Here is a 13,588-nt window from a genome sequence, read left to right on the forward strand (position 1 = left end):
GGGGGAGGGTGTTTGTGCTAACTAACCAGTTCACCCCAACAGCCTTGGAGTGGGGTTTTGGGGGAAGGTGGGAGTCTGGGCTGCCTGTGGGAACACCCTGGCATGCCCCATGGTGGGGTTGCAGCAAGTGCTGCTGTGGGAGGGGACTGCCCTAGTGGGGGTATAAGTGTGTGTAAGAGTGTGTGTGCGAGAGGTCTGTGTGTCTGTCTGCGTGCGTAAGGGAGCCTGGGGCAGGCAGAGCAGCCCTGAAGTTTGGGGGAGTGAGGGGTGCACTCCATTATCTCTGTCAGACACCCCCAGTTCCCTGCTGGGGATCCCACAGTCTCTGTCCCACTGCTCCATGGGGCTTGGGGCTGGCAGGTGTCACTGAGGGCCTGCCTGTGCCGGGGCTCTGGCTGCTGCAGGGGTGCTACTAGCACTCACTCCATGCTTTGCCCACTCCTGGGTGAGACTGCAGGAGGTTGCTGAGGTGGGGTGGGGGTCACCCTGTGTGTCCTCTCCTTCTGCTGTCCATGTGGTTGGGCAGGGAGACAGAGCCTTGAATCAGCCCTGGCATGATCTCAAGCTGAAGATCCCTGGAGAAATGCCTGTGTTGGCTCCTGGGCCCCTCCATGGGCAGGCCGGAGCTGGAGGGCTCAGACCCCCAGGCACGGGGGTCCCCACAGCCCCTTTGCAGGCAGGGGTGGGAGCCCAGTGTGGCAGGGAGGGGGGCTCTGCATCACAGTTAAGGTACGATTCTCCATGCCATGCTGCACGGCTGCTGTGGAGGGTGCAGAGCCCTCACTGCCATGGGCACACTGTAATGCCTTTTTGTTTCCTTTTTTTTTTTTTTTTTTCCTTCCTCCCCTCCATAGTTTGTGCCATTTATGAGTCATGTATGGTACCAATAAAATGACTTTTCGGTTTGAAGCTGTCCTAATCACTTACATCTGAGCATGGGACCAGGCTAACGTGGGCAAGGCAGAGGGGAGTTGTCCCCTCATGTCCCTGGTACCCTGGCAGGGAGTGTGGGCACAGGGCTCACTGTGTTCCCTGGATGATGCTGGCCTGCCTCTGCCTGCTGGTTCCCAGGCAGGCCACAGCCATGGCTGGCTCCCTGCCATGCCATGGAGAGCAGAAATCCCAGCAAGGGTAAGGTGCTGGGTTGCTGGAAAATGGCCCCTGTCCCCCAGGCAGAGCAAACAAGCAGCTCGAGGCCTGCCAGGATACCAGGGTGATGGGCACGTTCCCTGGGGAGCAGTGGGGGCCCTGTAATCCTGCCTGGGAGCAGGGCAGGAGCAGCTCAGCACCATGGAGGTGTCCTGGGAGGAGCAAAGGAGGGACAGGGAGTTGTAACAACCTCCTTCCAGAAGCTGGGGTACCCTGTGCCAGCTTTATTATGGAAATGGGGGAAACCATGCTTGTAGAACAGGGCTGATGTAGCAGAGGGTGAGAGCAGGAAGGGCCTCTATCTTCAAAGCAGGAGCAGGGGTTGGGTTGACATCTGCAGTGAGGGACGTCACCAGGCTGTGGCAGGGCTGAGGCTGGGCTGCTGCAGGACACAGGTGCAGTGGTAGGAGCTCATGGCTGGGCAGGGGAGGGCAGGGTGGCCCCGGTGAGCCCGTGGTGTGGCACCCAGAGCTGAGGCATCAATAAATACCCTCGTTTCTGACATGCCCAAGCTCTGGCAGGCTCAGTGGGATGCCCTGGATGGGAAGGGAGCGATGCCCTGCCATCTGTGATGGATCCTCCATATGCCTGGCTGGATCCTGCACATGAACCCAAGAGCTGCTGGAGGGCCCCAAGGCAACACTTCGGGCCTGAGGTCTTAGCTGGAAAGCCCAAGGGTACCTGTGAAGCTCCCAAACCTCCTTCCCCCACATCAGCTCCAGTGCTGCCGGAAACTCACTAGTTGTAGGGTTTTTTCCCCCCTTTTTTTGTTGGGATGTTTCTGTGCCCTCTGCTACTCTGCCCAGTGCCAGTGCTGTGCCAGAGGGTCCCACATGACACTGGCAACCCAGCATGGGCCAGCCCAGGAAGAAAACCTGAAGCAGGGCTGCCCTCCTCCCTGGGCCACCTTCACCTAAGGTCACGGAGTGCAGTGATGGCTGCTTGTGCCAAGGAAAGTTAAGCAGTAACTGGAGGTAGCCATGAGCAAGCCAGAGAGAGGCAGGGAGACCCCCATGCAAAGGTCATGCAGGTACAGCTCACTCAGAGTCCCTGCTGGTCCTGTCCAAAAGCCCGGGGACACATGCAGGGACACAGGGCAGGGGCCAAACACCGTGCTGGGGGCTCCACTACTTTGGGGCAGGTGGGAGGTACAGGGCACAGCAGAGGGCTGCCATAGGGGCAAGGGGGGCAGCGGGGCGGGCTCTCGGCCAGGGTGCTATGGCGGGGGGGGCTGCCGGAGGGGCCAGCATTGGCTCTGGCAGTGCGGGGTGAGTGCTGATTCTCTTGGACAAGGAGAGAGCATCCCCAGGCAGAGGGCGGCCGGCTCTCTCATGCGGGACAGGGCAGGGGCCGGGGTCTCTGGGGGAGATGCAGGATGCCAGTATGGGCTGGGACAGGAGCAGGGCTGCCCCTCGGGTGAAGGAGGGGTGCCAGGGTGCAGCGGGCAGGGGTGGGCAGAGGGCTCCCCCTCGGCAGAAGCGGGGGCCGGCGCGGCCGGACAGACCCCGGCGGGCCGGGGCGGAAGGGGCGGCTCTGTCCTGCCCTCCCGCACCTCCCGGAGCCACCCGCGCCGCGAGCTCGGTGCGGAGCCGTGCCCAGCTGCGGAGCTCCGCCTGCCGGGACGGGACCCCCCGGGCCACCGGGATCCGCCGGGTGCGTCCGCGGCACAACCGGGAGCGACCTCCGGCCCCTCCCGCCCCTGCCTCCGGCTGCGGTTCCCGGAGCTCCGGGCGGGGCGGGGAATGGAGCGGCGCGGCGTGGGAAAGCTCCGCGGGGAGCGGGGATGGAGCCCAGCGGGGGCCCGGCCTTTGGGGAAAATCCTGTCTGGGGACCCCTGGGGCTGTTCCCCGCTTGAGGGGACCGGGACGTGAGTGAAAAATGACGGATTTGCCGCAGTGCCCCATTTCGGAAGGTTTTTGATGCAAAACCCGCTTTTGTGGCTACAGCTGGTTTGTGTTGAAACTCTGAACGGCTCCACGCACCCCATCCCGAAAGGATGCAGATGGTGTGGGGCGGAGCGGGCGGGACGGCTGCCCTCGGGATCACCCCGGGCCACCCAGCTCCTGGGCTGGGGCAGGAGGAAACCAGCGCGGGCAGGGGAGCTTAGCGGAGAGGGAGGAGAGGGACATGCCTGCGTCGGGACAGGTCGGTGGTGACCCTGACCCCGGTACAGGGAGGCGGCCGGGTGCCAAGAGCCGTAAGGGGCAGGGTGGGGCGATCCCGGTATCACCGCCTCCCCCTGCAAACGGCTTGTCAGCAATCACCGCTGAAACTTAAACAAACCGCAGACCTGGGCGCTGGCACAGTGCGGCCGGACCCTGCCGCAGCGGTGGGTGCACAGAGGTGTCAGAGGACTGGGTGAGTGCTCTGGATCCGCTTCACCCCCCACAGCCCCCGGTCCCTCGTGGGCACCTCCTGCCTGGCTTCCCACCCCGCTGCTGACAGGGGTGGGGATGGGTGCACCCATCCTTCCTCGGTGCTCTCCCGCAGCTCGGTCCTTCCGGGCAGGAGCGGGCAGGTGCCTGATATTTTTTCTCTGTGCATTTCCTGGTCGGAGGCAGGAGGCAGGGCAGGCTGGGTGGTCCCGAGCCCCGACGACACCGACAGCTCCTCTCGGCGCCCGGGTGTCCACAGGAGCTGCTGCGATGGAGCTGGGGGATGTCTGGAAGCCCACGTACGGCCCTGGCCCCGAGGCGCCGGGGAGCAGCACGCCGGGGCTGGTGGCAATGGCGCACGGCTTCCTGCGGCTGGTGCAGCCCAACGCCCTGCCCACAGGTGGGTGCTGGCAGAGGGGGCTGGTACGGCTGGGGTCATCGGGAATGGGATCCAAGGATTGCCAGCTGTGTCCTGCTCATGCCCCATAACAACTGTGGGACTATCTTAGCTGGGCCCCAGGACAGGTGTTAGAAGTAGTGCCACCTTGCAGAGTCCTGCCCCATTCTCCCTCCAGGTCTCTTAATCCTAAGATCCCAAAAATGTGCAGAGCAAACTCCACTCTGCCTGCAGGCTCTTTGCCCGTCTTGCAGCCCTCTGTGTTTGCTGGCCACCAAAAGCAGTGTGTCCTGGTGTCAGCGTGCTCTCCCTGTGCACTGCCCTGCCTGCCAGCTCTTGCTCCTGTCGCTGTCACAGCTCTGTCCCAAAGCAGCTGCAGGTTTGCACAGGTGATACCAGGACCCTGCAGCTGCTCCATATTCATGGGGCAAGTGCTGCCCACCTGGAGGGAAATGCCACTCTGGGTACTGCCATTGTGCATCCTCCTTCACTGGCTTCAACCCCTGCTCACCATCAACATGCTGGAAAAGGTGTTCCCCACGGCTGGCAGTACAGGACCTGTGTCACATAGACACCAGGGTACAACCAAAGTCTCCAGGTGCCATCAAGGCTTGTAATGAGGGCATGTGGCACAGGCAGGGAGAGGCCTGGGAATGAAAGAGGCAGCGTGGCAGTGGGCCTTTGCCCCTGTACTCAGTCCTGACCGGCAGTGCCCTTGGACTTCTCTGCAGGAGGGCAGCCCCAGGGCAGTGTCCCTTATGCCCACAGTGGTGAGGAACTCCCTTGTTCTGTGAACCCCTGAGAGCCTGGGAGCTGGCAGCACTTTTCCTGCGTGCAAAAATGCTGCATGATGTGATGGTTGGGGAGGGCAGCTGCAAGGGAGAAAAATGCCATACTCAGAGCTGGTCTGAGCTGCAGGTGATGCCTTGGGCTGGGAGGGGCGAGCAGGGTCTGGGACCCTCTTGGAGAGCTCCACAGGGCCCAGCACCTGCTCACAGCCCTCTGTGCTTCTTGTCTCCCAGAGCTGATTAATTTTGAGCAGTCCCAGAATGGGTTCAGCCGAGATGACATCAATGAGGTGAGCAGGCAGCTGGGGTGGGGAGCTGGCAGCCCCAGAGCACCGTGGACTGGGGGATACTGGTGGGTGCTGCTCTGAGGCTGAGCCCTGGATGCCGAGCAGCAGCAAGGGGACATGTTCTGCTCCCTGGGAGACCCATTTTGTCTGTTTGGGTCTGGACAGGGTGCGCAGAGCTGAGGGACCTTTGGGGACACCAATGTTACGCTGCTTCTCATTCTTCCTATCCCAGCTGCTGCTCTACGAACTGGGTTTCCTGGTCTGCGCGGCCATTGGAGTCCTCCTCATCATCCTGGTGCCGCTGGTGGGATTCTGCTTCTGCTGCTGCCGCTGCTGCGGGCACTGCGGGGGCCGCATGTACCAGAAGCAGCACCGGCGGATGCGCTGCCGGCGCCGGGCGCTCTGGGCCTCCGTGCTGCTGCTCTCCGCCTTGCTGCTGTGAGTGCGCGGCCCGGGAGGCTCCGGATGGAGCCCAGCGTGGCTGGAAATGCCGGCGCTCGGCGGCCGTGCCAGGAAGCTGCCATTGTTCACGAGTCGATCGCGGCACGGCGGGACAAAGGGGAGGAAGCGGCGGCGGTGGGGGGCTGGCCCCGGGGGGCTGCGCGCTGCGGACCGTGCAGCCCATTCCCCGCAGCTTCCCCACTGCTGCCGGGCTCTGCCCTGCCCCAGTTCCCTGCGCCCCTCCTCTCTGGTCCCTCGGGGCAGGGCACGGGCGGGGATGCACTGGGATCAGGGGTCACTGGTGTGCTCCAGACCCTGCGGGCTGGGGTCTGTGTGGGTGGATTTGGAAGGTGCTGGGGGAAGCGTTGGGACTGACCTTGCACCCTTGCCTTGTAGGGCTGGTGGTGTCTGTGCCCTCATCAGCAACAGCCGCTTCTCCCAGGCTGTGAAGAGCACCTTCCCCAATGTGAACAACACTCTGGACAACGTCCACACCTACCTGGCCTCCATCCCCCAGGCACGCATGGGCCCCCTGCCATGGCTTGGGGGCAAGGGGCCAGGCGGGAGGAGCAGCCCAAATAGCCCCGGGGGAAGGGCAGCAGAGGGGCTGGCAGCAGAGAAAGCTCCCCACCCTCACTGACACCACATCTCTGTCCCTGCAGCAAGTTGATTTTGTCATCAACAAGAGCGATGTCCCACTGAGCTATGCCAACCGCAGCCTGCAGGGTGAGGGTGTGCGACGGGAGGGGCTGGAGCATCCCCAGGGCCCTGTGGGAGCTGCTCCAGGGCTGGGGGTTCTTGGGCAGTGGGAGTGTTGTGTGGGTTTGCCTTTCTGCCCTGTGGGTGGCTGCTGACCCTGCAGGCCACTGGGCTTGTTCTTATGGGGATGTCTAAAGGATCTGAGTCTGCAGGCTCTTCCAAGCTCCAGCTCTGCTCCAGTTTCTGCTTTTCCCTATTCAGGCTCCTCTCTGGGAAGGGTGATGTGGGTGGTGGGAGACTGGGGATATTCCCATTGCCTCCCACCTGGGGGGTGGGTGAGGGAGGAGTGCTGGTGGTGTCAGTGTTTTCACCAGCTTTCCTGCAAGCCCCAGGACCTTGCAGGGAACTTGTTATTGACACCACCTCTCCCATCTCTGCAGACATTGGGCCCAAACTGGGCAGCATGATCACCTCCCGCATCAGGAACAGCACGGATGGGGCTCTGGGGTCTCTCCAGAGCCTCTTGCAAGGTACCGGCCCTATCCCTGGGAGACTGGTAAGGGACTCAGGGGGATCAAGAGATGGGGTGGGTGCATTTTTGGGTAAGAATCCCATGGAGGTGGGTCCCTTTGGCCTCCCAACCACACCCTGGGACAAGTGCCATGACTTTGGAGGTGCCCCTATGTTGCCTTTTTTCATGGGTTCCCAAGGTTCAGTTGGATGAGAAGGAGTCCCTGCCACAGTGGCAGGATGTGAGCTCCCTGCTCTCTCCCCAGGGATGGAGACACTGAATAACACCTTTGCCAACATTGCCAACCGCCGCTCAGACCTCGAGGAGCTGCAGAGCAGCTACAGCCAGGGGCTGGTCAGCCTGAGGGACAGGCTCAATGGCACCCTGCAGAAATGTGGCCTCCCCTGCAGCCAAGTGTCCCTGGAGGGGCTCGCCTTCAGTGCCAACTTCAGCACGGTGAGGAGGGCAGGGGGTGGGTGAGGGGTCCCCTGCCCAAGCCCCCACAGCTCCCTCACCCCAGGCTCTTCCCCACAGATCCCAGGTGTGGAGCAGCAGCTGCAGGCACTGCGTGAGGTCTCTGAGTCAAACATAAAGTCTGATTTGGAGGAGGTAAGGGGTGTCTCCTTCACCCAGGCACAAAGCTGGGTGCTCCTGCAGCTGCTGAGGCTGTGCTGACAGGCTGTGGGTGGGGAAGAGCTCTGTCAGGAGTTCAGTGTGTCACACAGAGGGAAGGGCTGGCCAGAGGTCTGCTCGCTGTCCCAGCCATCCCTGCACACTGATAGGGTAGACTGGGTGCTGTGGGGAGCCTGGCTGTTGTGTGTTACTAGGATCTGGGTTCAAGGGGATGTGCTGCTCAGCCCTGGATTGCAGGCAGGGATGTGAGTTTCATGCTGTGCTTCCCTGGGTGCAGGTTAACACAACGCTGGGCATGACCCCCGACAAGGTGCAAGAGCAGTCCCAAGAGGTGGTGGCAAGTAAGCAGGGCTTCGTGTGCTGACTTATCCCTCTTCTGGGATTCCCTCCTCTCTTCTCAAGCCATTCTTTCCTGGAGGCCTTCTCTGCAGCCCTGGCTGTCCCCAGCTCCATCATGCCAATTGTCATCCTTGGCCATGACTGCCCCTTTCCTATCCTTTCTGAGTCCCCTCTGCCCTGCAGGACCTGGGCAGCAGCTCAGAATGTCAGCGTATCCCCATTCCTTGCAGAGAGCCAGGATCAGCTGCTCCTCATCAGGCAGGAGATCAGGAACTTGCAGGGAAGGTTGCCACTCCTGGATGTGGAGCAGGAAGTTGGGGCCTTTGTGAACAATGCCACATCCATGCTGGAGAAGTACAGGGAGCCAATCGTGGCCTGGGATGGGCTCAGGTGGGAGAGGGGCTGGACCCCATTGTCTGGGGGGTTTTAGGGCTCCTGCTTCTCCCATTTCTGGAGTTGGGGCTTTGCTGGGTGGTGGGGTTGTGGGTGCAGGGTACTCAGAGCTGTGCCTTGCAGACACATGCCCCTTCCCTGCTGTGCTGTCTGGGACCTTTTTCCTCCCCATGAAGACAGCCAGTGGGCTGCAGGGTGCTGCTGAGGGTCCCAGGTTCTGCTGCCTGACTCCCACCCTTTGTCTTGCCCCAGGTTGATCCTGTGTGCCCTCCTGTGCTGCACGGTGCTGCTGGTGGTCCTCTGCAACGTTTTTGGGCTGCTGCTGGGGCCCCTGGGGCTGAAGGAAGGTGTGCTGCCCACACAGCGCAGCAGCCTCTCTGATGCTGGCGGGAACTTCTTCATGGCGTGAGGCTCAGCTGGCTGCCAAGGCCACGTGTGGGAGCGGTGGGATGGGTGGGCAGGGCTGCTCTGGGAACACTCGAGCTCCTAAATCATTTTGCTGCAGCTTAATGGCTGCCCCGTGGTGACTCCCCGTGCAGGTGGTAAATTGAGGGTCAATCATGGTGCTGGTGAGAGGTGTTTGGGGGGAGCCCGTTTGGCCCATGATGGCAGCGAGGCCTGGCAGTGTGAGCGTGGGCCCTGCAGCTCTGCGGGGGAGTGCCGGCTTCCAGAGCTGTGGGGAGCTATTGTGGAGTCCAAGCTCCAGGGCAGAGCCTGGTTGTGCTCTGGGGTCTGAAGGCAGAACAGAGACAAGCTTGTGGGAAGGGTGGTGTTCCCACAACTGTGGGAGTGAGGGGTGTGCAGCCCCCGGATTCCGTGAGCTGGGGGCAATGTCAGCATCAGTGCTGGGCTGCTGGTGGTGATGGCATTTCTGTCCCGGCAGAGGGGTTGGCTTCAGTTTCATCTTCTACTGGCTGCTCATGCTGCTGGTGATGATCACCTTCGTGGTGGGGGGGAACATTTACATGCTCCTCTGTGAGTCCTGGCACAACCAGCAGCTCTTCCAGGTAAGCTTGCTGTGGGGAAACTGCCTGGAGATACTGCTTCCTAATGAGGGCTGCTGCTGGGGCAGAGGCAGCACCAGCCATTTCATATGCTCTTCCAAGGTGTCCTGCCCTGCACTATGTCTAGTTTCTCCATGTCTTTCCTTGCTCTTAGCTCCTGGACACCCCTGGCAAGATCCCTAACTTCAATCTCTCAGAGCTGCTGGGCCTGAAGGGTGACACAACAAACTTCTCAGAGATATACAGGTGGGTCCCAGCCCTGACACGGTGTCCTTGGTGGGGTAGAGCTGCTCAATGCCCTCAGATAATCTCCAGGAGCAGGGCAGCTTGCCCTGCCTACCCAGGCTGTCGGTAGGCACTGATCACAGGGAAGGAGCAAGGTGCAACCTACCTGCACAGGTGAGGACATGCTCCTGTGAGAAGGCGGCCTCACCTGCCCTGTTCTAAACCCCATGGCCCATCCTGCAGGCAGTGCCAGCACGACGCGTCCCTGTGGCAAACTCTGCACTTGGACCAGAGCGTGTCCCTGGACGAGCTCCTGAATATCAGCCAGGTGAGCATGGGGGGACCGGGGTCTTGAGGGCACGCTACTCACACTCACACTCTTGCACACTGCTCACACTACTCACACTCTTGCACACTACTCACACGCACACTTGCACACTACTCTCACTACTCACACTCTTGCACACTACTCACACTCTTGCACACTACTCACACTGCTCACACTCACTCACACTCTTGCACAAGGGCTGAGGGGACAGTGAGGGGCCAGCACATGTCCCATCATGGCCCCCTTTGCTCTGGCAGTACGCAGGAGACATCTCCACAGCTTTTGAGAAGATGGACATCACCCTAAGCCCCATCTCCCTGCTCAACCAGAGCCAGAAGGACCTGCTGCTGAGGGCCAGTCAGGCTGCACAGCCTCCCAACTTCACCCTCACCCTGGAGCAGGTGTGCTGGGTGTAGCCTGGTCTTGGGATCGGGGTGGGGGGATTGGATGTGGGTTGAGGAGCTTCTATTGCACTCTCCTTTTTGCTGCTGGGAGAGTCCTCTGCCATCTGTGCACCCTGTTAGGGTAACAAGGCACATCCTCTGCCTAGAAGGCCCTGGCTCCACTCTGTCCCACAAAGAAGGGGTTTAGCTCCCCTTGTGAACCTCAGTCCTCATTCTCATGGCTCTGTCTCTGCCTTTTCCAGCTGGATCAGAATATTATCCAAGGAAGCCTCCTGGATCTGGCTGTAGAGTTGGAGCAGCTGGCAGAAAATGTGGTGAGAGACCATGAGACCCCAGGGCCATAGCCAGCCTGTCCCCAAAGCCACTGGTTACTGGGCTCCTCTGTGCCTACCTGGGTGTTGAGGGGAGGCCCAGAGCTGGGCACTGCTGACTGCAGCGCTTGCAGAGCACAGATGTGAAGAAGGACCTGGAAGATAATGCTCGTGAACTGAGGGATCTGGAAAAGGAGATGCAGGGGAACTTCTCTGGGCCACTGGTGAGCGACGCTGGGGTGTCCTGGGGATGCTGGGCTGGGCTTCCCTAGAGCTCAGACCCTGCTGGCAGGGTCTGGGGCTGCACCTCTGACTCCCCTTCTCTGTCCCCAGCAAAATCTGAAGGAGAACATCCACTCAGTGCAGAGTGGGGCTGCCCAGCTGGAGGTAAGCTGCACAAGGGGAGTGCATGCCAGTCCTGGGCACCCTGCAAAGCACCCTCGAGGTCCTGCAGTGGAGGTGGTGGGGCTGACCTGCAGTCTGGGGGCTGCGGTGGCACTCTTCATGTGCTGCAGGGGCTGTTCATGGGGGCCATGAAGGTGGAGGGAGGCCATGGACCCTGCCAGGCACGGGCTCCCTCCACCTGAGGTACCTGGCACTACCAATGTGTACCTGGCACTAGCAGTGTGTCACTGCTGGGAGCACCACAGCTCTGAGAGGCTCTGCCCCAGGGAGTCCTGCTTGCAGGGCTGGTGAAGGGCAGAGACCCCTCTTAGATCACAGTGCTGAGAACACCTTTCACCTCAGGGACAGACAACAGCTGCACTGGACAAAGCCAACAAAACCCAGGAATTCCTGGAGAGGGAGATGCCAAGCATCATCAAGAACGTGAGCTTGCCTTGCCCTGCTGTCAGGTTACACACCAGACCCCCTCACCAAGACCTCCCTCTATACAGGGAAGCCAAACCTTGGCTGGCTGCTCATCCTGCCTTCCCTGAGTGTCTCTTGCACCTCTGAATGCCCCCTTCCCTTATGGCATCCCAGGGTGGGGTGAAGCATTCAGCCCTGTTGCTGCTGGGCTGAGGTGGTCTGAGAGCCCCCCGATCCTGACATGGAGGGGGCTGGTGGTGCAACATCTCCACTCTGTGCTTGCCCCTCCAGGAGACATTGGCCTTCCTGGAGCAGCTGTTGGATTTCTTTGAGACCTACATTTCATGGGCCAAGAGCAGGGTAAGCTGAGCCTTCCTCAGTGAAGTGGAGAGAAAGGGAGAATGAGCTGCAAGGCTTGGTGGATGCTGACATATGCTGTCCCCACCATGTCCCCAGGTGACAAAAGATGTGGCACGTTGCAAGCCCATAGCTCAGTCCTTGGATGATGTGGAGGTCATTGGCTGTGACTATATCATGGACTCTGTGGTGAGTGGGGCAGCAGTGTGTAGAGTGACACACACCTGTGGAGTGGCACCGAGGTCCTCTTGTCCTCCTCATGCACAGGATAAGGGATGCAGGGAAGGATCAGGGATGCACAGGAAGCAGTGCTCAGCTCCTGCCCAGCAAAGTGCTGTGGCTAAGAGGAAGGGCCAGGCTCTGAGAAGGAGTGGGTGGTTATTGGGGAGCACTGGGAGCAGAACAGATGCTCCCAGTCACTCTCTGGACCTCATGGCTCTTCCTGCACCCTATGCAGAATGCCTTCTGGTTCAGCCTGGGCTGGTGCACCTTGTTCCTGCTGCCCAGCATCGTCCTGTCTGTCAGACTTGCCAAGTTTTACCGCCGCATGGATATTGCTGATGTGTACAGGTGAGGAGCAGCCCCGCCCCTGGGACCACACTGGGTGTGAGGTCCCCCCTGCCACCTGCTCCTTCATGTCCTGTGGTAGCCTGTGGGGCTCATGCTAAAGCAATGTGGGCTGGGGAGAACCTGAGAGGTGACTTGGGGCCCTCAGCCTCTGAGGATGGGCATGTTCTGGAGCTTTTCTCTGCCTGCTCTGAACCTCCTGGTAGGGAGGGCAGACTAAGGTGAATTCCCTTTGGAGGAAGGAGCCTGGCAGGGCTGCAGCCACAGCCTGGCTCAAGTCCACCACCTGACTCACTGTGTTTTGCACCATTTTTGTGCTGGAGCTCTGGCATGGGAGCCCAGGGATGCTGTGCAGAATGCAGTGTGCTGTGTGGTTGGTGGCATTGCCACGAGGGTGCAGTGCTTGCTCACATGCCTGTGGCCACCAGTGTCCTGGGGCTGTCCCCCAGCCCTCTGGGACACTCTGCCTGGCAGCTCCACCACCAGCACAGGCACTGACCCCTGGGGACAGTGAGCAGTTTCTAGCTGGATTTCTGACTCCTGAGGGCTACCTCATGGCCCTGTGGTGCAGCTGCTGTGCTGGGGGTTCCCCAGCTCCTGCCACCCCTCTGAGCTGGCTGGAGACACAGGCTCAGCTGCCCAGGAACCTCAGGGAGCTCAAGCTGAGGCACAGGGAGCTGGTGCTGCTGAGCGTGGGGCCCTGCTCTGCCTGCCTGGGGAAGGGGCACTGATGCTTTGGGGGGCTGTAAGAGCCAGTGCTCTCTGATCAGACCAGACAGCCAGGATGGAGGGGACCACAGCACCCTGAGGCTCATTTGCTCTCCTTTTATGACCCATGGGAGACCCTGTCCTACCATGAGATGTTGTCCTGTCCTACAAGGCATCTTCTTGCCCCACTAACACTGTCCCCTCTTTTTTCTCCCCTCTAGGAATGAAGACTTTGAGATGTAAGCTACTTACACTGCCAGGTCCCTTTGTGGGGTGGGAGGCAGCCCCTGTAGGTACAGGGGGGTCAGGGGACAGAGGGAGGGGGTGGGGACCAAGGAATGTGCTGGTATCAGAGGATGGCTGTGAAGGTGGGACTTGTGTAGTGCATGCAGTTGTGGTGTCCCCTATCATCTTCCCACACTCCCAAGACTGGAGGTGCTGCTGGTCCTACTCTCCCAAGCTGGTGGGTTTGGGGAAGGTGTCTCCATACCCTATTTCCTGTGGGGCTAGGTGATAGGAGTGTGATGATATTTGACCATCCCAGTGCATCCTGAGCTGTCCCTTACCCCCCTCTGTGGCTGACATATGTGACCTTGGTTTTGCAGGCCACCAACATTCAACTCCTACAAAATCCCCAGGCCTTCCACAAGGCATTAGCTCCCATCACCCACAGATGGAAGAAATGGACAGACCCCCCACTTGAAAAATGTGATTATTTATTTTTGCAGGGAACCTGCCTGTTTCCAGGGCTGTAATTTTTGGTGTCAAATAATAAATGGTGTGTTTGTGTGCACTGTGGGATGTGACTGTGCTCCTCAGGTCTAGCAGTGATGGAAGTAAGCAGGGCTGGAAGGTACCCCAC

At 60.4% G+C, this 13,588-nt stretch overlaps 1 protein-coding gene across 5 annotated transcripts; it reads left to right on the forward strand.

Moving 5' to 3' along the window:
- Nucleotides 1-2,698: 2,698 nt before the first annotated feature.
- LOC102063877 (prominin-2) lies at nucleotides 2,699-13,519 on the forward strand. Of its 5 annotated transcripts, none has more exons than XM_074545095.1 (25): nucleotides 2,699-2,802; nucleotides 3,711-3,924; nucleotides 4,944-4,999; nucleotides 5,229-5,434; nucleotides 5,834-5,954; nucleotides 6,100-6,163; nucleotides 6,577-6,666; nucleotides 6,913-7,103; nucleotides 7,182-7,256; nucleotides 7,558-7,621; nucleotides 7,850-8,009; nucleotides 8,265-8,417; nucleotides 8,896-9,019; nucleotides 9,171-9,262; nucleotides 9,485-9,569; nucleotides 9,827-9,970; nucleotides 10,216-10,287; nucleotides 10,419-10,508; nucleotides 10,618-10,671; nucleotides 11,032-11,112; nucleotides 11,386-11,454; nucleotides 11,551-11,640; nucleotides 11,909-12,021; nucleotides 12,948-12,965; nucleotides 13,332-13,519. In XM_074545095.1, the coding sequence occupies exons 2-25, from the start codon at nucleotides 3,795-3,797 to the stop codon at nucleotides 13,381-13,383; spliced, it is 2,394 nt and encodes a 797-aa protein (XP_074401196.1). In that variant the 5' UTR covers nucleotides 2,699-2,802; nucleotides 3,711-3,794; the 3' UTR covers nucleotides 13,384-13,519. The 5 variants fall into 5 exon arrangements, with proteins under 5 accessions (XP_074401196.1, XP_074401199.1, XP_074401195.1 ...); XM_074545094.1 differs by lacking the exon at nucleotides 2,699-2,802 and adding an exon at nucleotides 2,812-3,507; XM_074545096.1 differs by lacking the exon at nucleotides 2,699-2,802 and adding an exon at nucleotides 2,812-3,507 and having other exon boundaries at nucleotides 10,216-10,284.
- The last annotated feature ends 69 nt before the right edge of the window (nucleotides 13,520-13,588 follow it).

Source organism: Zonotrichia albicollis, chromosome 7, assembly GCF_047830755.1.
Source record: "Zonotrichia albicollis isolate bZonAlb1 chromosome 7, bZonAlb1.hap1, whole genome shotgun sequence".
In the NCBI taxonomy this organism is placed as follows: Eukaryota; Metazoa; Chordata; class Aves; order Passeriformes; family Passerellidae; genus Zonotrichia; species Zonotrichia albicollis.

Coding starts and splice junctions, on each gene's coding strand:
- LOC102063877 (XM_074545095.1), top strand. CDS start 3,795: ATGGAGCTGGGGGATGTCTGGAAGCCCACGTACGGCCCTGGCCCCGAG. Junction 9,263..9,484: donor AACTTCTCAGAGATATACAG/GTGGGTCCCAGC, acceptor CCCATCCTGCAG/GCAGTGCCAGCACGACGCGT. Junction 10,509..10,617: donor GGAACTTCTCTGGGCCACTG/GTGAGCGACGCT, acceptor CTCTGTCCCCAG/CAAAATCTGAAGGAGAACAT.